At 43.5% G+C, this 22,153-nt stretch overlaps 1 protein-coding gene across 5 annotated transcripts in view; it reads right to left on the reverse strand.

Moving 5' to 3' along the window:
• The window catches only part of PDE8B (phosphodiesterase 8B), a 95,933-nt gene that overhangs the window by 54,274 nt on the left and 19,506 nt on the right, over positions 1–22,153 (reverse strand). For 2 of the 5 annotated variants that reach the window (XR_008316848.1, XM_053299241.1), the window contains exon 2: positions 5,563–5,622. The exons of 1 other annotated variant lie outside the window; for it this stretch is intronic. Coding sequence is in view for 3 of the 4 variants with exons in the window: in XM_053299241.1 (XP_053155216.1) it covers positions 5,563–5,622 (60 nt within the window). In the remaining variant the exon portion in view is untranslated. The remainder of the gene's footprint in view (positions 1–5,562; positions 5,623–22,153) is intronic. 2 more of the 5 variants (XM_053299242.1, XM_053299244.1) reach the window with 1 other exon arrangement.

Below are 22,153 nucleotides of genomic sequence, written 5' to 3' on the forward strand. Positions count from 1 at the left end.
ATATCAGAGATCTCAACCTAGCAGCAGGACCCAAGCACCTTATGCCCTGCACCACCAGGGTAGCTTGCAAGCAAACAACCAGGCGTTTTTCATACAGCAGGCTTTACCGTGAGTTTACTGCGAGACTTTACTGCAAGCTCCAAGTTGCCCCCCAAAAAACCTGACACCAAAAGTGGATTTTTTCACCCTGGATATAAATTGGGCTACACTCTAATGCACAAAGAAAAATCTGAATCCTGTGTGAAGTGCTCCCCAATAGCTCACAGGGACTTTGGGGTAAATCTGGCCAATATGTGAATGCACATCCTCTATTCCTGAGGAGATGTGAGCTAAAAGCCCTGGGTGAAAAACACCCTGGTTTGATCTTTGCTGCTCTGCACCACCATCCTGCAGATGGCCAGAGATGGCATTGCAGCTTTTCAGTCCAAGAAGTTCAGGTGATCTAAGGAGCTAAGAAAGTATCATCTGGCTTTCTTCCTTTCTACATTCTATCCTGCTCTTCCTCCAAAGTGCCCAAAGTGGTTTATATGGTAAAGTTGATCCTCACAACAACCCTAAGAGACAAGTGACTGCCCCAGAGTCACCCAGTGAGTTACATGACTGAATGGGGATCTATATTTGTGTCTCCCTGGTCATAGCCCAACACCCCAACCACTACATCATGCTGGCTTACGGATGTGCAAACAGGTTCGATGTCGAACCGGTTTGGTTTGACAGTTTGAGGTTGAGCTGAACCACCCCCTCCCCCCGGCTGTCCAGGGTGTTCACGAGTCAAATTTTTAAAAATGTTGTTTTTAATTGACTCACAAAGCACCCTGAACCAAACCTGGGGGGTTCGATGGGGGGCAAAACTGAACTGGCCTGGTCCTGTTTGGGTCCTGTTTGGACTTGAACTGAACTAGGCCAGCCAGTTTTGTTCACACCCTAATGCTGGCTCTCTCCTCTATCTGAGCAGCATTCAGTACAGTCTGAGCTGGGACAGACAGCCTTGAAATCCACTGACCCTCCCAGCTGCCAGTCCTGTAACACTCATTTAGTGAGCAATACCCCACCTATCTGGTTCTCAGGGACCAGTCACATAAAGTGAAATACATATTGGCTGACATAATGAGGAAAATTACTCATAGTTGTCCCATTGAAATTAAATAAGCAAGTTAGGCACTACTAACTTGTCCTTTATTTGCAGTGGAACTACTTTAAGTAATTTTCCTCATGCTATCAACCACTGTTTTCATGTAACTTGCAAACCATATTGGCATCAGCTCAATAGCCAACATTTGGGACAATTGTATAGACCTGTGATTCTGTGAAGTACATGGCAGCTGTTAGGGAACGTCTGAGTACTCCCCTGACACCTCCCAATTCACTTTAAGTAATGTATTTCTAAGTCTAGGAAATAAGACTCCAAACTACACTGCCAGCTTTCCACCTCCATGCACAAACAATGCCAAAAGGGCCATGTTAGGGGTGTGTGCATGCGCGTAGAGATGTGCTCGAACAGTTCATGCACAGGCTGGCAGGGCAGGGAGCGGTTCGCTTAAGGAACTGGTAAGCAGGTCCTTCGCTGCTCATCCCCACCCCGCTGCTTTTCTTCCAGCAGCGCTTGCCCTATCAAGGGCTGCGCGGAGGCTGCAGGGAACAGTGCCACAGCCTTGCGCAGCCATTGCTAGGGCAAGCACCGCCGGCGGAAATGCAGTGGAGCAGGCATGAGCAGGTAAGGACCTGCTTACCCGCTCCTTAAGGGAATTGCTCCCCACCCTGTCAAATCGGTTCAAACGCCTGAGCCGGTTCGCTGCTTCCCAGAGGATGCACCGAACCGGCTCATGCACGTGTATGTATGTATGTATTTGTCGGGGGGTTCTGCTTATAGGAAATACCTCCAGGCATTTAAAAAGAATTCTGGAGGCTCAAATACCCCTATATTTTGTTTCTTCTTTGAGCTGTTTCAGGTGTGGTAAGAGGGAGTGCTGCTTTCTGATGTGCTGAGTTAGGCTCTAATTAGTGCATGCTTTTTAATGAGAGCTCTTTAGGAAGGGAAAATGTTTGTCAGCTGTATTATAACATTTATTAGAATTTTCAAATTATACAGCCAGCAGCACAGGTCATCCAACTGCTTTGTTCTGAAATTTACACAAATGAATCACAGCAATCCATCACTAGCTGTGTCAGCCTGTGTTGCAGATTAATAAAGAGAGAGCTTGCTTTAGGGTAAATATCATCATACAAAGAAAAAGTTCAGTGTTTTTAAGGTTTGCCAAGAATTGTTCAAACTAGCTAGCCAGAACTCCTGCAGCATGAAATATCAAAGTCCTGTTTATTTCATATGAATAGATTGTCCTGTTGGTTTCACTGGGACATCCTGTGTTGGTAAGGTAAGAAAGATTTGTTCTAAAATACATGATGCTAGAGGTCTCCTCCGTATTACTGTGTATAGCTATGGTGTTATCACGTGAAAGTCAATGCATTGAGTCCTGAGGCTTGGCAAGGTGACCCTGATTTTGTGTTATCTGAAGCTATCTGAAGTGCTGACTTCCCAACAATACGTGATATCATGATTAATACTACTATTGCACACACTGCATACGTCAGCATGTGACTAATCTAGTAAGAAAGCTAAGTGCTTGTGGCTGTACATAATCAATGTGCTTCAAAGTTCTGACTCAAAACAACACCTATGACATAACTAACCAAAAGTTAATGGAGAGTTCTGTTTAATAAACTTTGCTGCAAGTTTATTAAACAGAACACTAGTTGCCAGAGCACTAGTCTGCACAGATCAGCCACTCCTGGGAAGGTGTCGCTCCTCATGCTCTGGAACTGTGAAATTCTTTTAGAAAGCTGCGGCCATTGGTTAGAACCATGTATAATACAATGTCATGGTACCAAATGCTCAGGCTTGAGATGGCCAAAATCTTCCCTGGTTCTTTCTTTCTAAATATAGTTATATCTAGCTAGAAATGTTTCAACTGCTAGCCATATGCACTGTAACGCCACAACTCTAAGGGTAGGATGGATCTCTTGAAGGAAACAGAGGCTGTTCTCACCATCAGCCAAGCCCAGGCATAAACAGCCAAGGATCGTGTGTCAATGCGGGCTACTTGTAGCTCACGGTGACACAGAGACGGGCACCTAGAACACCCGTCCCCTGGGGGAATCCCCTAGTGCACTGCACTCAGCATGCGGTGCACTGTGGGATATCCGGAGGCCGGGACAATGAGTCTCTGACTCAGAGCGATCCGCCCTGCTCCACTCTGCACGGAGCAGTGGGGATTGTGTGGGAGCATGGAGTGTGCTCCCACCAGGCTCAGAATGCTTGTCAGGGGCAGGGGGGGGAGGCAAGTTTTGTGAAGCCTTCCCATCTGCTGACCCACCTGGTAGGCTGTGTGCATGGCCCCAGGATGTTGTTATAGGGAAGCATTAACATGATCCCTCCCCACAACCCAGTTTGTATAGAATGCTGATCTGGCTAAGTGGTTAAGGTTTGGTGCACTGTGTCCTCTTCCATAGTAACTGATGGTACTACTGAAGCTAAATAGGACATCTCCCTATATTTCAGTGTCAACTTCTCCACATGTATGTGCAGTCCAGGTTCCTCTGCTTTTCTTTTGGTTTGGCCGAGAATTAAAGGAAATTAAACCATGAGGTCATTCACACAATCAAAAACTGGAGCTCTTCACACGATCTGTGTGAAGAGCTAGCAGGCGGGCTCTCTGTAAGGAAGGAGAGTTTTACTTACCTTCCGTAGACAATCAGAAGCAGATACCTGGGTAGGTAGATCGCCCACCCAGATGAGAGGCGGCTCTCCTGTGGGTCGCCTACGCCTCTCTCAGCTGTTCCAGGGGTCGGGCTCAGGGAAGCACCACTGTGCGGCACCCCCTGGAGCCCTCATAATGCACCGTGCAAGTGCGCGGTGCATTATTGGTTACCCCCTCTCCCCGAGTGTGCCAGCCATACGATCAAATAAATGAGGGTAAGGGAGCGCTAGCTCCCTTAACCTCGTTTAAGAGGGTGGCTACGTAGGTGGGCTTGCTGCCATAGAGCCACTGGGCTCGCCCGCAAGCCAGGTGGTTCTCACAAACATGCAAAAATGGGCGGGGCTCCCTTAGCCCAGTTTTGCACGCTCGTGAGAATAGCCTGTTTGTGTTCTATCCAGGTTTGGGAGCTGTGTGTGTGGAAACAGGGTAAGAGGAAAACCTGGGTAGAAGTAATTGTGTGGAAGCAAGGTAGGAGGAAAAGCTACCCTCGTTTTCCTTCTACCTTGCTTCCATACAATCACTTCTACCCAGGTTGTCCTCTTACCTTGCTTCCACGCAACTAAAATCAGGGAGCTCCGTTTAAGTGTAAACGCAGCCGGTGTTCTGTGCCGCCCAGCAGCCCCCATGGCGGGGAATCACCTCCGCCACTCTCCTGGCCACTGGCGGGGGCTCGCCTCTGTGGGAGCCAGGTGAGTGGCGGAGGCGATTCCCCGCCACGGGGGCTGCTGGGCGGCATGGAGCACCGGCTCAGTTTACACTTAAAGAAGCTGCCCCCCGCCGCCCCGCCCCCCCGCCAGGCACGTTCACGGCCCGCGCCTGAGCACACAGCTCACAAGCCCGGTTAGGACACAGTTTTTTTAATTTTGTGAATGACCTGCATGTATTTTTCCTAGATGTATAAACTGACTTTCACATTTTTGTTTTCCTTGACCTTTCTTTTAGGCTTAAGGGAATTAATTAAACAAAATGTGATAACTTTGCTTGGGAGAAGGGGGGAAAGCAATTTCTCTCTCCGAATATGAAGATATCAAAATTCTCTATTGACACTGACAGGCAGACAGTTTAAGAGTGTAAGTAATTGTGATGTTGATAGATTCGTGAGAGCATCTCCCACTTCCTCTCCCCCTGCCCAGAAGAAGCAGAAGGAGGAGGAGGAAGCAGAGGAGGAGGAGGAGGAGGAGGATAAATGTCAGCTGCTGGGGGCCCTGATCTGGATCAGAAATGCAGTGAACTAACAAAGTATATTAGAGAGATCCATGAAGGTGATAGGTCAGTATTTGAGTATTAGTCCTGATAGCTCGAAAGGCAATCTCCCAGCTTAGAGACAGCATCCCTCTGGCCAGTGTTCTAAGAACTAGAGATGGGAGGCAGTACAAAGTCACAGTCGTGTAAACTCTAATGCCACACTATTGGGCATTAATTTCAGTTTATACTTCTAGAGCAGGCCTGCTCAGATTTGCCCCCCACCCAAGCTGTTTTTGGACTACATCTCCCATAATCCCCAGGCACAGTGGCCAATAGCCAGGTGTTATGGGAGCTGTGCACCAAGCCCTGTTCTAGAGTGATACAAATTTACTCAGCATTTGCATTTTACCGTTTCTTGAATGGGGCACCTTTCAGATGCTGTAATGCTAGCTATTAACACAGCCATCATCACAATACTCTTGCTTCAAATGTTCACCCCTTCTTTCCTTACATATGCAAACCCTTCTATAAACCTGTATATTGTACTTGAGGTGAAGAATTTTAGAGGCTGAACTTCAACATTGAATTTAATAGTTATTGCTAAAATCAAAGAAAGTCCTACCTGAATAGGATCTTGTGTCAGTCTCATGGGCCCAATTTCTATCTCAGTAGTTGAAGCCTGCTAAATGAGAGCAGTGCATAAGATGTTTTTCATTGTCAGGCCATGTTAACAGCATTTTGCTACAGAGATTAAACCAAACAGTTAAAACATTATTTATACACAAATATTTACAAAACAAGTTTGACACTATGGCCGGTTCATACATGGCCTGAGTCAGGTACACCCATCATCTATGAAGCAGGACACCGCAGTGAGCCTGGAGCACATGCTCCCTCCTACACCACACATACAACTAGCATTGAGAACTGGAGCCTGTACATATGGACTCAGCTTCACATTACAGGATAGAGGCTTTGTGGAGGAGGGTGCACAAGCCCACAGCTTGCCATATAAGATTCTGAAGTGGTTCCCAGTGACAGTCAGAACAAATGCACAACCTGATCCCTACAACTGTCTATCTTACAAAGCCAACACTAGCTGCTCCTTCCTGAAGAGATGAACTCTCTCTAGTCTAGTTCCATTATGATCCTGATGGCAGCAAAAGTGAATGAATGTTTAAAGGACAGTTTCATGAGCCACACTGCGGACTAGGCTGCAGTCTATCCATACATATTTGGGAGTAAGCCCCATTGTGTAGGACTTATTACTGCTTCTTTTCTTACTCCCACTCCTTTTCTTGGAAGGAGTGAGATGTCCTTCCAAGAAAACTTGTGTATGATTGGGCTGCATGTATTAATTCCAAACAAATGCAGTTTGGATGTCTTTGTATTTCAGATAATGGCATTTTAATATGGTCGTGCACATGACCTTCTATTGTGGCTGGGAGGGCAGGTGGGGGGGGCAGTGGAGAGGCAGGCTAGCACCTACGTTCCCCCCAGATGATCCAGAGAGGATCCAAGCCGCATGGCTCGAGTGTCCTCATGACGGGCACTGCCGCGAGCTGTGTCCTGGAGACTGGGAAAATTAGTCTACCTACGTAAATGCGTCTACACTATTATTATTTATAATTATTATTTAAAATATTTATACCCCGCCCCTCCAGTGCACTACTGTTCGGGGAGGCTCACAACAATAAGACAGACACAAGTTACAATAAAAGTAATAAAATTAACTAAATTAAACAAGAAAAGGGGAAAAAAAGAAGAAAAAAGTTTTCAGATTAAAAACCACAAGCATTAGGTTCAAATTAAAACTAAAAATTATAAAAAAGCTAGACAAGCTAAAGAACCTACTATATATAACAAAATAATAATAATGGAGCATTAAAAAGCCTCCTTAAAAGGTGTGTTTTAAGATGTTTTTTAAAAACACTGAGGGAGGGAACATGGCGAAGCTCTTCAGGGAGGGTGTTCCAAAGCCGAGGGGACACAACTGAAAAGGCCCTGTCCGCCAACTGGATCTCTGTTAGTGGCAGGGTCATGAGCAGGGCCTAAGACGATGAGTGGAGGGCCCTGGCAGATACGTATGGGCAAATGTGGGCCGACAGGTACCCCGGCCCCAAGCCATGTAGGGTACTATATACAATATAGTATACTACCATACTACCCCACTGCAACTAAGCCTAAGTGTGTGTTCAATACATAATCACATATTCTTCCCTTATTCACACTTTCTCCACTTTCTTCCATTCCTTTGTTATTCCCTTGAGTCTATTTTCAGATTTACCCCTGAGGGTAAGGACCTATCTTCTCACCTGCTCTAAAGTGCCATGCACATGGATGGCATTATATAAACAATGATAAAAGAACAACAGTGCAATTGTCTGTGAAAGGGAGTGTTGAAATTGCTTTGAAAGTAACCAACATGGAGACTTGGAGCCTTTCTAAGGGTTTCATTCATGCATTCATTTGTTTATCCTATGTATATACTGCCTGACTGGGGGGGGGGGAGAGAGAGATTGAGATTGAGATTGAGATTGAGAATGAGAGAGAGAGAGAGAGAGAGAGAGAGAGAGATGGCTGCTGTGTTGGGAACTGAAGTGCTTCAGCATTCAGCTGACATAACCGAGAAATTATTAGCCGGTTGCTGTGGTGGGAGACCTGTGCCTGGACTATGGTTGAACGCTGAGGCACTTTACAAAGACCAGCAAGAGAAGTGGTGAAGCACTCCACATTAGAAAAGATGGTGGGAAACTAAAAGGATGGAGGGAGCACATTGTCGGCAACTGGAAGAGTTGGCAACCCAAGAGGAAAGAAAGTGCATGCAAAGGTGGGAGGTGGAAATTCCTCCTCCCCCTCCTCCCTTCCCCTCCCTCCTCAGAAGGGGTATCACCCCACCCAAGCTTTCTGTGGAAGCCCATCAAAACTGTATACACAGTACAATGTAATCCACACAAAGCAGTCCTCACACATTCAGCACTGACAAGAAGTGGTATTTCTTCCTCCAGTTTTAACATGGGTTTGGGGGCCATTTGTGGCAGAAAAATACGGAGTGCCATGTGCATCATTTATATGGGTAGCAACATCATCCATTGAAATCAGCAATGAAGCGGATTCAAACTGCCATATAGAAAGGTTCTTAAATTGTTCCCACTATGCTCAGAGGAAGAGAAACTGGTCACTTTTGTTTCCAGGACTACAAACTCCTGGCATAACAACGCCTTCTAGAAAAAACTCCCAAGCACATACATCCAGGATGATCACTCAACATTTGACCCACAGCCTGACTCCTGACCCATAGCTTGCCTCAGCTTTGCTCCATGAATGGAATTCAGGCATTAATTATATTATTTATTCATTCTAGTATTTATTTCCTACTTGATTAGCTCAACACAGGTTCTCAAAGCAAGTTACAGCATAAACACAATGCAGATAATTTCCATGGGACTTGAGTGCACTTGATCAACACTGTCAACAATACACAGGAAGGCATTTACAATAACTACAGCTCCCTAGAATTGAACTTCAAAGGACTGTGCTTGTGCTACAGGCAGGAATGATACATAATTATAATGCTGCCAATTTTATGTTGACTTTTGACTAACCTATTAAATTAGGGTTTTTTAAAGATTACCTTTGCCTGATTTTCTTCTTAGAGGCAGCCTTCACATACTTGTAGATAAAAGCATGTGTACCCTAACAAATCAGAAGCATTGTACACCATAACATGACTCTAAATTTAAAAAATCTCATGCTCTTAAACAAGTGTGTGTGATTTTATGTTAATGTTCGGCACTGCAAAATAACAGTTTATCTGAACAAATAAATTTTTAATCTCCAGCAGCGAAACAGACGTTTCTCCCGAGGTCAATTATGAATTGAAAGGGAGGATGAATATCACTCATCTTCTCAGAACTCTTACTCTGCCTCAAGACTTCAGACACAAACGTGATCCACCAGATGTTCAACTCAACACTTGTAACTCAACATCCATCCCATACACATAAGCAAGGGGAGGGGAAGTTGTAAGGGTGGGTTACAACTATATATGGAATGAGTTTATATGGACTGAGTTCTTTGTATGGAACTCATTCTTATACGGAATGAGTTCCATATAAAGCAGGACTTCCTGAATCTTCCAGCCCGTAGGGATGGCTCCCCCATGAGGTCATGTGAAGTGATGCCTTCAGGAGGCAAGTACAGCCACTATGCCCCACTGTGGGCACCAACCACCTGCCTGCTGATTCCTCCACCTCACTTGCCCTGCCACCTCTGTTCTTCTCTTGTGTTTCCCCTCCCAGCTGCCCCCCAGACCAGAGGCCGGTACTGACATCAACCCTCTCCCTGACCCCCATCAGGTGCATGCTCTGTCCTGGGACCAGTACCAATGCTTGCTGTATCAGTCAGCATGTATGCATCCATGTCCATTCTTATCACCACAGCTGCACCAGCACCAGCAACTGGCACTCTCTCCCTTCTAGCACCAGGCTTGTCTGTTTTTGTTGCTAGAACAGAGAGACAGTGGGAGAGGGCAAGCTAGTTGCTGGTGCTGGTACAGCAGTGGTGAGCTATAAGGGCTGGCAAAACTGGATGCATACTGCCTACTTCCACCACCGCTGCTGTGCCAGCACCAGTGACCAGCTCACCAGGGACATAGCAAGGTTCCCGGCAGCCAGGCGACAAAGTTAGGCAGGGGGCCCCCCAGTGCTGAAACCACAGCACCTTCATCTGTGAGGCCCACCCCAATTAATTTCCTCTGGGGCTGGGGGGCCTCACCACTGCAGTGCCATCACCATTACTTCACATCTTCACCATCAGGAGAGTGGCGGTGGGCGGGCTTCTCCCTGGCTTCCCCCCACCCTTCTACCCCCGGCGCATGGGCTTCACTACTTCCGAACAGCATGCCTGCGCTGTTTGAGTATGGAGACGGTCGCGTGCTGTAACATCACGTTTGCATTTCTTTCTACAATTAGTCTTGTGCTTTTGATTTTGTTGTTGATGGGGCACAGGACTGTGACTATGGTACACCAACATCAGTCGGAGCAGTCGCTGCCCAAGAAAGGGTCACCTTGCCCATCATTTTCGTTCTCCCTGAATTTATACCAAGTGGGGCAGGGAGGCAACTGATATCTCAAACCATTTTTTCTAAACATAGATAATTCCTTTAGAATGGAAAGCACGCATTCATTTCAAAAGCGGGGGAAAGCTAGCAAACTGGCCTCAAGAAAAGTTAGTTTATCAGAAGAGATATCTTTTGTCCATCCTTTACCAAATTAGAATCTTTTGCAGTAGGCATTTGAGAGGGGTCACTTATCCTGGAAATTATCCTATTACTTTGCAATTACCTTTAACTAGAGACTGGGCCCATTTGCAGCTTTCACTAGTGTGTCTGAAGACATTTTTTGACATGAGCTGAAGCTGAATTTAGAACACATAATCGAGTCTAAAGATATGTATATTTTAAGAACTCTTTGTCTTACAGTTCTTGCATCACTCTTTAATCTTCCTTAGTATATTATAGAATCAGATTCCCTATGTTTCCCATACTCTCTTCTGTAAAGAAAACTGATTCTATGAAGGTCATTTACAAGAGAAGAGAGAGAGGGAGAAAACCAGGAACAATGGTTCTTAATAAATTTATCTGTACTATCAGAAAACCACAGCGATAATACAATTACGAACCACTGAATATGTATCACTTTTGCAACACAGCAGGAGTCTTAGAAGCTACTCTCATAAGGAAAGGAAGTGCATTGCACAGTCTCGTTGCAGCAACAGAGAAGGCCCATCCCCATGTGGACACCAGACAAGCTGTGGTAACTGGAGATGAACCTCTCCAGATGATCTCAATGGGCGATGGGGCTCATAATGAAGAAGATGTTCTCTTAAATACCCAGGGCCTAGGCAGTTTAGGACTTTATAGGTTATAACCAGCGCTTTGTATTTTGCCCGGAAACTTAACTGCAGCCAGTGTAGCTCTTTCAACACAGGAATAATGTGATCTCTCTCTGAGATGACCCAGAGACCAACCTGGCTGCTGCATTCTGTACCAACTGCAGTTTCCGGACTACGTACAAAGGCAGCCCCACATAGAACGCATTGCAGAAGTCAAGTCTGGAGCTTACCAGCATATGGACGACCATTCTAAAGTCGTTCATTTCAAGAAATGGACACAGCCAAAGCTGATAGAAAGCTCCTCTGGCCACCGCCTCAACCTGAGATACCAGGGAGAGGTGTGGATCCAGAAGCACTCTCAGACTGCTTCTCAGTCAGAAGTCTTTTAAACATGCATCATGTTTCTATAATGTTAAAGAACAGTATTTGGAGAGGTCTCAAGTTATAAAGTTAACAGAACCAATTAAGAAAGGTAGGTTTACCGGAGGAGGAGGAGAGGTGGATTTTAGGGATATAGAATTTGCAATTTAAAACACCAGTGATCATTTAATTGGTCATAGATGGGGATCATTTATTTGATTAAAATGAATGTATTTCCCAGGCTCAATTCTTTTTTGGTACTGATCTATTGAAATACCAAAGACTCAACTGGAAGAATGGAACAAGATGATTGGTTTTTGCCTGGAGCTTTCCCGGACAGCAGGTTTTACTGCAGATTTACTGTGAGGCTTTACTGTGAGTTCAAATCCCCCTCCCCCTGCTCCAAATGGTGGGAGGGCCCTTTAAGAAAAACAGAGCCCTCTTTTAAGAGCTCTGTGGTGGGGAAAGTACTGGGAAGAGCTAGAAATCCCAGCACTCTGTGCACCCCTTGATGGTGCAAGGGTTCAAGAGGCTCTGTTTCCCATGAAGGAGCCCCCTGGTACTGGGCAAAGTGCAGCACTGCACGGAGAGAATGGTTGCCTTTGCATCGTGCCAGAGTATTCAGCTTCACAGAGGCTCAACAGACAATTAGTCAGGGAGCTGCAGTTAGGGATGATGGGAGCTGCCACTGGCCCCCAGTCCCTACAATGAGGAACACTGGTCTACAGAAAAATCCATTGGTCTACTGGAACGGGATCCCCTCCCACACTGGTCTCCTGTCCCATGCACCCATGTTTGTCATGTTTTATGATAGGTTGCATCCTATCTGAAAAATTACTAAATTAAAAAAATTACAAATATAGATCAATACAATTATTAAAAGGAACATTTGTGCATACTTGGTGAGACTGACAAGTTAAACCATGTTCGGTAAATCTCTTTGGTGAAACTGATGAAGCTAGAATTACTTTTAGAAATAATAGATGGTTGAGGGTTTTTTTACTTAACTGTTGGAGGGTTTGTGGCTGTGATCATGAGCTTATGAATATAAACTAATAACAGAGTTTGAATTAAACAGGGTTTTTTATGTTGGTATGGTTTGATGATTGAATAATAAAATTTTCACATTGCCTGTAGATCTTTATGGATTGGATATGGTTTAGATTTTTTAAAATAATATTTTTTTCAAAGGATGATATTATTTTCAGTTTATCTTGACAATATGACAATGAGAAAACTGAAATTTGATTTTCATTCTAATCAACGCTTGGTTTACTTGGATTTAGCTATGGATAGTGAACAGATTTGAATTTGTGTGCAATTAAATAAATTGACATAAGGAAAGGAAAGGAAAGGAAAAGAAAGGAAGGGAAGGGAAAGGAAAGGATTATGCCACTGAGTCAGTGTCAACTCCTAGTGATCACATTCTATGTGATTCTCTTGGTATAATACAGGAGTGGTTTACCAGTGCAGCCTCCTGCGCAGAATGAAATAATGCCTTTCAGCACCTCCCTATATCGCTGCTGCCCAATCAGATGACTACAAATGTATTTACTAGGCACAGTCTGGGAAGCACACCAGTGGGGATTTGACCTAACAGCCTTTTGCACTCTAGGCAAGCTGCTTCCTCGCTGCACCACTATCAGTAAATGAATCATAAAGGAGTTATCTCTCTGGAGAAGGTGGCTCATTTGATAAGAACCTTCTGTTTTAGCCAAAGTAATGGACAGATCTTATCTAGAATGTCATTTTTTGTCTCAAAACTAAGAAAATAAACCTAGTACCGACAATGCTAATCCTAATGAGACTAATAGGTTTTTCCACCATGGGAGATGTCTAGGTGCTATTATGATAATGCATTTCTTATACATTTTACCTCTTGTTTGAATTTAACACAAAAGCCCTTAATTCAGTACTGTGTTCTTTCTTCTTTCATTTTATTCTAGATGTGGAAAAGGAGCACATCAGATCCATTAGAGCTGGCTTGCAGATATTCACTTGCTATTTTGAGATTTTGCCTTAAATTGCCAGCAATTTAGTGTAGATGTTCTTTGCCTGTTCTAAATTCCCTTTTTATTTTAGACAAGCTTTTAAACTTTGGACAGATGTACACCTCAGCACTGGGGAGTGGGAGCACACTGAGAGAAAAAAAATAGAAAACTTAATGAAATTGAGGGGAAATGGTGGCAGGATTTGCTTTGCTCTTATACTTCAAAAAAGCAGGACAAAAACATAAATAGTACTATCTAGTGTTTCACAAGGGAGAGATGGGCTACAGGGCAGTAAACTGTGAGCAGGGGGAAGTTTCGAGCTCTTTACTTGTGCTTCTCTTTTGATGTTAAAATTGAAGCCTCCTCTTTCCATGTGATTTGTACAGATTCCTGTTTAGACACACAAAACTGCCATTTTCACATCTCTTTTGGCCTCTGAAGTTCACCAAATGACTTGGGAATGAGGTGAAGGTGAGAATGCTCATCACCAGTGATGTCACAGACAATATGCATGATGTGTTCAGGACGTGCATGCAACAACATTCAACAGAGCAGCGGTCAATAGTAATGCATGTGCTTTCTCTGGGAAAAGCATCCAGTTTCTCAGATACAACCGTAGTGCATCCAGTGCTTAGCAGACTGCAGTCTTAGAGAAAGATATATGACACTCTCAACAAACAAGTAACAAGGGGGCAATTACTGCACTAAAAACGGATTCTGCAGAAAGGTCCTAAGTCAAAGTTATGCTCCCCTCAGCCATTCCTGTAGTGTTTTATGGTCCCTACTGGGAGGAGACAGCAAAAGGCCTTAGCCAACCTGTAAGAGGTGTATTAAGAACTGTTTACAAGAACTGGCTCACTGTCTGCAAGTAGTTCCCAAGAGCCTGCCTCTTCACTCAGAGAACAGAAATGCTCTTATGTGCACAATCACGTTTGCCCTGTAACCTAGTATGGGCTATGATTCCCATTACTAAAAGGATGGTTGGTGTTGCACCTGTAACTTTGTCTTATTTCTCCCAGTCTACACACCAGAGACCAATACTGAAATAGGTTTAGAGGCAAGTTTAATCATTAAAATGATTTAACATAATCAGCTTAAACGAAGGCACATTTTACACATATAATACACATATGTAATCCTTAATCTCACTCCTCAATATCTCTTCCTCCTCCTCCTCCTCCTCCTCCTCCTCCTCCTCCTCCCCCCCACAAAGTCTCTCCCTCAGAATTCTCTCCCACTCAGACACTTCCCTCCAACAACCCACCACAGCCAAAAGTAATTCAATACACTCCCATTCAACTACACACTCTCAGAGTTACACTACCCCAGAGAAAGGCTGGATATATTGTCCAGGTTCTAGAACAGACTTGCAGTTCCAGAATCTTTCAGAAGCAATAACAGGCATTAATCCTTCAGCTCCGAGAATGTCCTGAAGGCATATGATACTTGCTGATTCACCTGCTGATGCTAACAGGGCCTGATTCTGACCAGTTCCACCAGAAGGCCACCTGGAAGCCATATGTGAGCCACTGTGAGCTCCTTAGAGGAAGAAAGGGATCCAAATTTAAGAAACAAGAAATGCTAACTACTTGGGGCAGCTGCAGAACTGTGTGCTAGAATGGTGTAGTGTGGCATAGTGGTTAGAGTGCTGGACTAGGACTGGGGAGACCCGAGTTCAAATCCCCATTCAGCCACGATACTAGCTGGGTGACTCTGAGTCAGTCACTTCTCTCTCAGCCTAACCTACTTCACAGGGTTGTTGTGAGGAGAAACTTAAGTATGTAGTACACCGCTCTGGGCTCCTTGGAGAAAGAGCGGGATATAAAATGTAAAATAATAATAATAATAATAATAATAATAATAAACACTGTCCGTATATTCAGTAGCGATATAGCAATGGAGTTTGGACTAGACAAGTGTGCTGCATGAATAATGAACAGAGGAAAAATAACAAAAACAGAAGGAATAGAACTGCCCAATGGAAGCAACATCAAGAACCTGGAAGAGAAAGAACATTACAAATACTTGGGAATTCTCAAGGCTGATAACACTGCATACACTGAAGTTAAAAGAAAAATTGGAAGTGAATACATCAGGAGAGTTAGAAAAATCCTCAAGTCCAAACTCAACGGCAGGAACACCATACAAGCCATAAACACCTGGGCTATACCTGTTATCAGACACACTGCAGGAATAATAGACTGGACCCAGGCAGAGCTAGAGATGCTAGATCGTCAGACCAGGAAAATAATGACCATCAATAATGCTCTGCACCCCCACAGTGATGTAGATAGGCTATACCTCCCTCGCAGCTCAGGTGGAAGAGGAATGCTGCAAGTCCATCAAACAGTAGAGGAGGAGAAAAGAGGCCTTGAAGAATATATCAAGGACAGTGAATAAGATGCATTTCAAATGATCAATAATGAGAAACTATTCAACACCAATGAAACAAAGCAGGCCTACAAGAAAGAACAAGTAAAGAACCGAGAAGAAAAATGGAAAGAGAAGCCCCTGCATGGTCAATATTTGCACAATATAAGTGGAAAATCAGACATCACCAAGACCTGGCAATGGCTTAAGAATGGCAACCTGAAGAAAGAAACAAAGGGTTTAATACTGGCTGCACAAGAACAAGCACTAAGAACAAATACAATAAGAGCAAAAGGAAAAAAAATCAACAACAAACAGCAAGTGCTGCCTTTGTAAAGAAGCAGATGAAACAGTGGACCACCTGATCAGCTGTTGTAAAAAGATCGCACAGACTGACTACAAACAAAGGCATGACAAGGTAGCAGGGATGATACACTGGAACATCTGCAAAAAATACAAGCTTCCTGTAGCCAAACATTGGTGGGACCATAAAATTGAAAAAGTTGAAGAAAATGAAGATGTAAAAATATTATGGGACTTCCCACTACAAACAGACAAACATCTGCCACACAATACACCAGATAAAACTGGAGTCGAGAAGAAAGAAAAACAAGTCAAAATAATCGACATAGCAATAGCAGGGGATAGCAGAATAGAAGAAAAAGAAATAGAAAAAATCACAAAATACAAAGATCTACAAATTGAAATTGAAAGGCTGTGGCAGAAAAAGACCAAAGTAATCCCAGTGGTAATTGGCACCCTAGGTGCAATTCCAAAACAACCTGAAGAGCACCTCAACACCATAGGGGCCACAGAAATCACCATCAGCCAATTACAAAAAGCAACTTTACTGGGAACAGCCTATATTCTGCGATGATATCTATAACAGCAACAACATTGATAATAAAATTCAGCCATCTCAGGTCCCTGGGAATGACTCGATGTCTGGATAAAACAAACCAGTCAATAACACCTGTCTGACTGTGTAAATAAATAAATATTCTGCTGCTCTAAAGCAATGATGGGGCTTTTAAAAACAGAGAAGTGGTGTGTGGCAAGAGGGGAGCTGAATCTTACCCTCACCCACTGCTTTTGACCCTCCACCTGCCATGTTTTTCCCAGCCAGGCTCAGAGGTGAAAAGTAAACCTCTGGATGAAACACAGTTGGGTGGATTTGGCGGCAAAGATAGTAGACCGGGAAAGGAATCAGCACTCCTTCCCACTTGCTGTTCCCCTCCTTGCCCACAACCCCACTCCATTTTAAGTGACACAGCAGCATGCCTTGCATTCTAAGATCCAGATCAGGGTTTGGCTGTTGCTGTTTCTTAAGTTCTCCTCAGGCATTCGGGGCATTCAGGATCTGGGTACTCTGCACTCAGGTTCTGGGGGGTGGGGAACAGGAGCTCAAGTCATTGGCCCAATGCCTCTACAGCACACAGCTGGGCTCCTTCTCCAACTTTGCCCTTCAGGAACGTGTCCAGTCCTAGTTCCTACGAGGAACATTTCAAGCACTCTGTTGTGTGTCAAATACTGGTCTACAACTGGAGGCAGGCCTGGTGAAAGTGGAGGCCAATGTATGGATGTCTATACGCAGTTACTGACTAAGAATATCCCTCTTCCCAATGAACCTAGCTCACCCCCCAGGCCCCCCTACAAGACGATTATCAATCCACATAGAAATGAACTCTGGTGGTGAAAACAGCATCACTTGGGCTATCCCCTGCCCACCTCCTCTCCATGGGCCATGAGTAGGCCAGAACACCCCTCAAACAGCACATGATGGACACAGAGTGCCTAGCTGACCTAGGCAGAGTCCCAAACTTCCTTATCTCAGAAAGTCTAAGATACACAATATGTATCCCAATCACAGAAGGTCCCCAATCACAGAAGAGCCTTCACTTGGGGCCTCCCTTTGGTGCCCTCCCCTCAACTGTACTAGACAGAAGATACAGGAAGATCGCTTTCTTGGAACTCCTGTGACCATGCAACATCAGGTAAGTCGAAACCACAGAGCATGTCCTTCTTCATTGCCCATTCTACAGAGACTCCCGCAATAACCTCATTCTCCCACAACTGGCTAGGTTACCTGGCTGCCCCGATCAATTCTGCACCTCCATATTACTCTCTGACTGCAACTTCTGTGCTAATGTGTGCAAATTACAGCTGTCTAAAACGTCTAAAAGTTCTATAGCTTTTTACTTATAGATTTTAGCTATCCCACAATTTAACCCATACAGTTTTAATCTCTTTTAAGTTGTAAACCTTTTGGTCTCCTATAGTGTAACACTGCAACTGCTGATTCATGGTGCTTAGTTTCTGTGCTCTGGTTGCCTTACAACAGCCAAAGACCATAATACAGTCTTTATAAACCTTATAGGTTCTAACTATTTGGCAATTTTATAGCCTTCTTACTGTTTATACTCCTCAATCTTAATAGGCTTCAGTATCTGCCAATGTTATATTTTCTTATGCTGGTCAAAGACGATAATAAAGTTATTGAACATACCTGGGGAATCAAATATGGGGCCAGAAGCTAGAGTTATCAATTTTTTAATACTGGCAATATGAATGGGGGATGGTTTAGTACTATCATTTTGCCTGGAGCTCTAACAAGAGATGACCAACTGTGCATATAGTTACAAGGTTTATGTTATACTCCACTGTCATGCTACCAATTTTGATAAAGGTTTACATAGGAGCTGGACTTTATTTTAAGGATTTAAATAGTACCCTAAGCAGTGCATTCTCTTTATGTTTCTCTTTTATGAAGAAGTGAATCTAGAAGGTTTTTTTAAAAAAAATTAAAGACAATTCTTCAGGGAGAGATACTAATTACAGTAGTGTACAATATATAATTCTAAATATACAGTTCTGTATACAGGAGACCCTAGATTGTTATGCGTTCTCCGTTTGCTGTTTCAGGGGTTCACGGTTTGGCTTTATATACATAGTTTCCATTATTTGGGATGGGTGGTGGTGAATTTCAGCCATTTGCAGTTCCTGTGTGCTCATTTTACATTTCCGGTGTCATTTCTGGCTTAGAGGCACTTCTGGAGGCAGTATGGAGCCATTGTGTGTGTGTGTGTGTGTGTGTGTGTGTGTGTGTGTGTGTGTGAGAGAGAGAGAGAGAGAGAGAGAGAGAGAGCGGTATTTGGAGGATTTGGGGGGGTATTACTAAAAGAGCTGGAGTACTGTGTTATACTCTGTTATTTCTGTTTTTCAGGATTTCTATTTTTTATTTTTAGCACTTTTTAATATAATGAGGAACCTAACCACAGCATTCCCATAGGAACAAGGTTTCAATTATTGTGGTTTCACAGCAGTAGCTGAGAACATAACCCCACAATAATAGAGGACTTCCTGTTTTGCATACTACAGATTGCAATTTTGTAAAGGTAGCGATTTCTGTTTCTGGGAGGAGAGCTGGTCTTGTGGTAGCAAGCACAAATTGTCCCCTTTGCTAAGCAGGGTTGCATTTGAATGGGAGACTACATGTGATAATGTAAGATATTCCCCTGGGATGGGGCCACTCTGAGAAGAACACCATCATACTTGCATGCAGAAGGTTCCAAATTTCCCCCCAACCTGGCATCTCCAACATAGAGCTGGGAGAGACTCCTGCCTGTAACCTTAGAGAAGCCCCTGCTAGTCTGTGTAGACCAGCCTGCTCAACTTAGGCTCCCCAGCAGTTTTTGGACTACAGTACAACTCTCATAATCCCCATCCACAGTGGTCAATAGCCAGGGATTATGGGAATTATAGGCCAACATTTGCAGGAGGGCCAAAGCTGATCAATTCTAGTGTAGACAATACTGAGCTAGATAGACCAACGGTCTCACTCCATATATGGCAGCTTCCTAGGTTTGGAGGAGAAGTCAGCAAAGCAAAGTGTTACCATTGCTATTTCCACTTGCTTCCGCTTCTCCAGCTGGAACTGGGCCCCTCTTTCCTTCACGGAAGCCAGAGCAATGATCAACTGCCTCAGTTGAGCAAGAGGAAGAGGAGGAGCAGAAGCAGCAGACATAATGGCAGAATAATACACCACCCCTTTTACTGTTTTGCTATTTTTATTGGCTGACATGATGCACAGTGCTAACCACAGCATTCCTGCTTCTTTTGGGTCTTCAGCAGCAGCAGTGTTGGTGTCTTCTGTACTGTGCTGTGCATCATGTCAGCCATTGATTCTATGTGGGCCTCTCTGAGAACCTTGTTTGTTTATTTAGTACATCTATATACCGCCATTTATGAGATCTCAAGATGGCTTACAAACAGACAAAACAAATAAAAACAAAACAAATTAGTAGCAATTAGAACAATTAAACGTCATCTAAAAGCCCTTCTTAAAGGCCACTAAAGATGTTAACCCTCATATCTTGGCAGGAAGCACATTCCAAAGTCCAAAGCCCAGGGGCAGCTGCAGAGAAGACCTGACCCCAAGTCTTAACCAGACACGTTGATGGCAACTGCAGGTGGACCTCCCAGACAACCTCAGTGGATCATATGGAGACTGGCTGAAGAACAAAAATACTTATAATATGTTGCAATAAATACATACAATAAATGAGGCCTGTGTTTATGATAAAGTTCTTGTAATTTATTCTCTTCAAGTAAAGAAGGAAACCGTGACCTCATGAAAGCAGAGAAAACTGCTTCCCAGAACCTGCAGTGTGTATGTAATATATATAAATAATTTAGTCCTATTCATGACATTTTTATTAACACCATTAGAACATTATTCAGATCATTCCCAAAGTGATACTGAAGGGAATAGTCACCACCTAAGTAATGGATTTCAAGCTAAAGATGGCACACACACTGCCAAGGAGAATGGCTGGTTGAAAGCAACATTACTTCAGCAGAATATCAGTGATTAATTGTGAGCTGTCGAATGCACAGAACACACAGCTCTGATGGCAGGAAGAAAAAACAGATTTGGAAGTATTTTTTAAGTATGTTTTAAGCAAACTACTGCCCTACAAGAGAATTATGTTGAGTCTAAATTATTATATTGAGCCTAAAGCTGCTGTGGCTATAATAATCCTCTAGGAGGATTTGGTCCTGTAATGCGGGCTCTAAATATTTTAAATAAATCAATGAAATTATTTTACCTACAAAACAGAAAGTTTCAACTGCCTGTCTGAGGTCCACAGCTTTTCATTACAAGGCTCCAAAATACTGGATTTGTATCCAACCCTTCATCCACTGAACTCAAGGTAGTGTCCATGGACATGGGTTCCCCACTTTCCCCCCATAACAATGCTGTACGATAGGTTATAGGCTAAGAATGTATGACTGGCCCAAGATCCCCCAATGAGCTTCATGGCTGAATGGGGATTTGACCTCTGATCTTTCTGGCACACAGGCTTCCATACATGGTTGTAGATTACCTACGTTATCCTCACAGCAATCCTGAGACTGTGCCTGAGATTGTGACTGGCCCACAGTAATCCAGTCTCTTTGCACCACCGTGGTTTCATTCAAAAGCCTAACTGTAGGCAATATTTATGTGGTTTAATTTAACAAAGGTCACATATTAACATTAACTGTGCCCTTATGCAACTCCCCTGGTCCTCCTGTGCATACTCAGTTACATGTTTCTGGAGTTGGAGCAGTGCTGGAAATGTTAGCCCTCGTGCAACAGCATGAGGGCCTTGGGGAGTTGTGCAAAGACTGCCAACACGTCATCACAGAGCCTCATTACACACATGCTTTGTTATAACATTAGCCATTATAATTAAAACCCTAAGGTCCCCAATCACTTTTGCTTTCCTATTCCTCTGTGATCGAATTACCAGAGCCAATGGATAAAGGGCAACAGTCCTCCTCTACCTGTACCCCAGACCCACCTGTCCCATCCCACGTCAGGGTAAATTTGGCCGATATGTGAATACACACCTCCATTCCAGAGGAAATGTGAACTAAAGGCCAGGTGTGGAAAACTTCATGGGTTGAGCAATAACTACAGTATAGTCAGCAAGCAAAGGAAAACACATTTCTCTATTTCTTGATTCACGGTATAGCTTCTCTTTGATTACATTCTTGCCTTGGTAGAATTCTTGCTGTCTTTTCTTTTCCTGTTAATTTTTAATTGCTTTATCAAAGCTTAGTGCAGCATAGACCATGTACTATTTGTTTTTAAAGCTGTTATCATTTCCCAGAAACTAGGGAGTATTTCTTGAGTAATTCAAATGTCACATTGCATACATTTGGTAAATTAACATTCTCTTGCTATGAAAAAATATTACAGAACCCAATCAAACACAAATATTAATAGCATGATCTAGTCAAAGATAAGCACTTTTAAATCCCATTGGATTTTGACAGGAGAGGTTTAGCCATCTGTACTGAATTTTCCCATTGAAATAAAATGAGCTTAAAGTGCTTAACTTTGGCTGGATTGCCCCCTAAGGGGACACTCAAATAAAAGTATTGTATCTGATTCAGTCTGACTCAGTTACTGCCTCTATGCTCCTATACAGATCTTCAAATTACATATGTATTATTATTTGCCATAAATAGTGAAATGTGGAATAAATATTCATTTGTTATGCATAATTCTAGGAATGGATAAAGTGAGCAGATGTATATTTAAAAGGC

This window comes from Hemicordylus capensis, chromosome 2 (assembly GCF_027244095.1).
Source record: "Hemicordylus capensis ecotype Gifberg chromosome 2, rHemCap1.1.pri, whole genome shotgun sequence".
Taxonomy (NCBI): Eukaryota; Metazoa; Chordata; class Lepidosauria; order Squamata; family Cordylidae; genus Hemicordylus; species Hemicordylus capensis.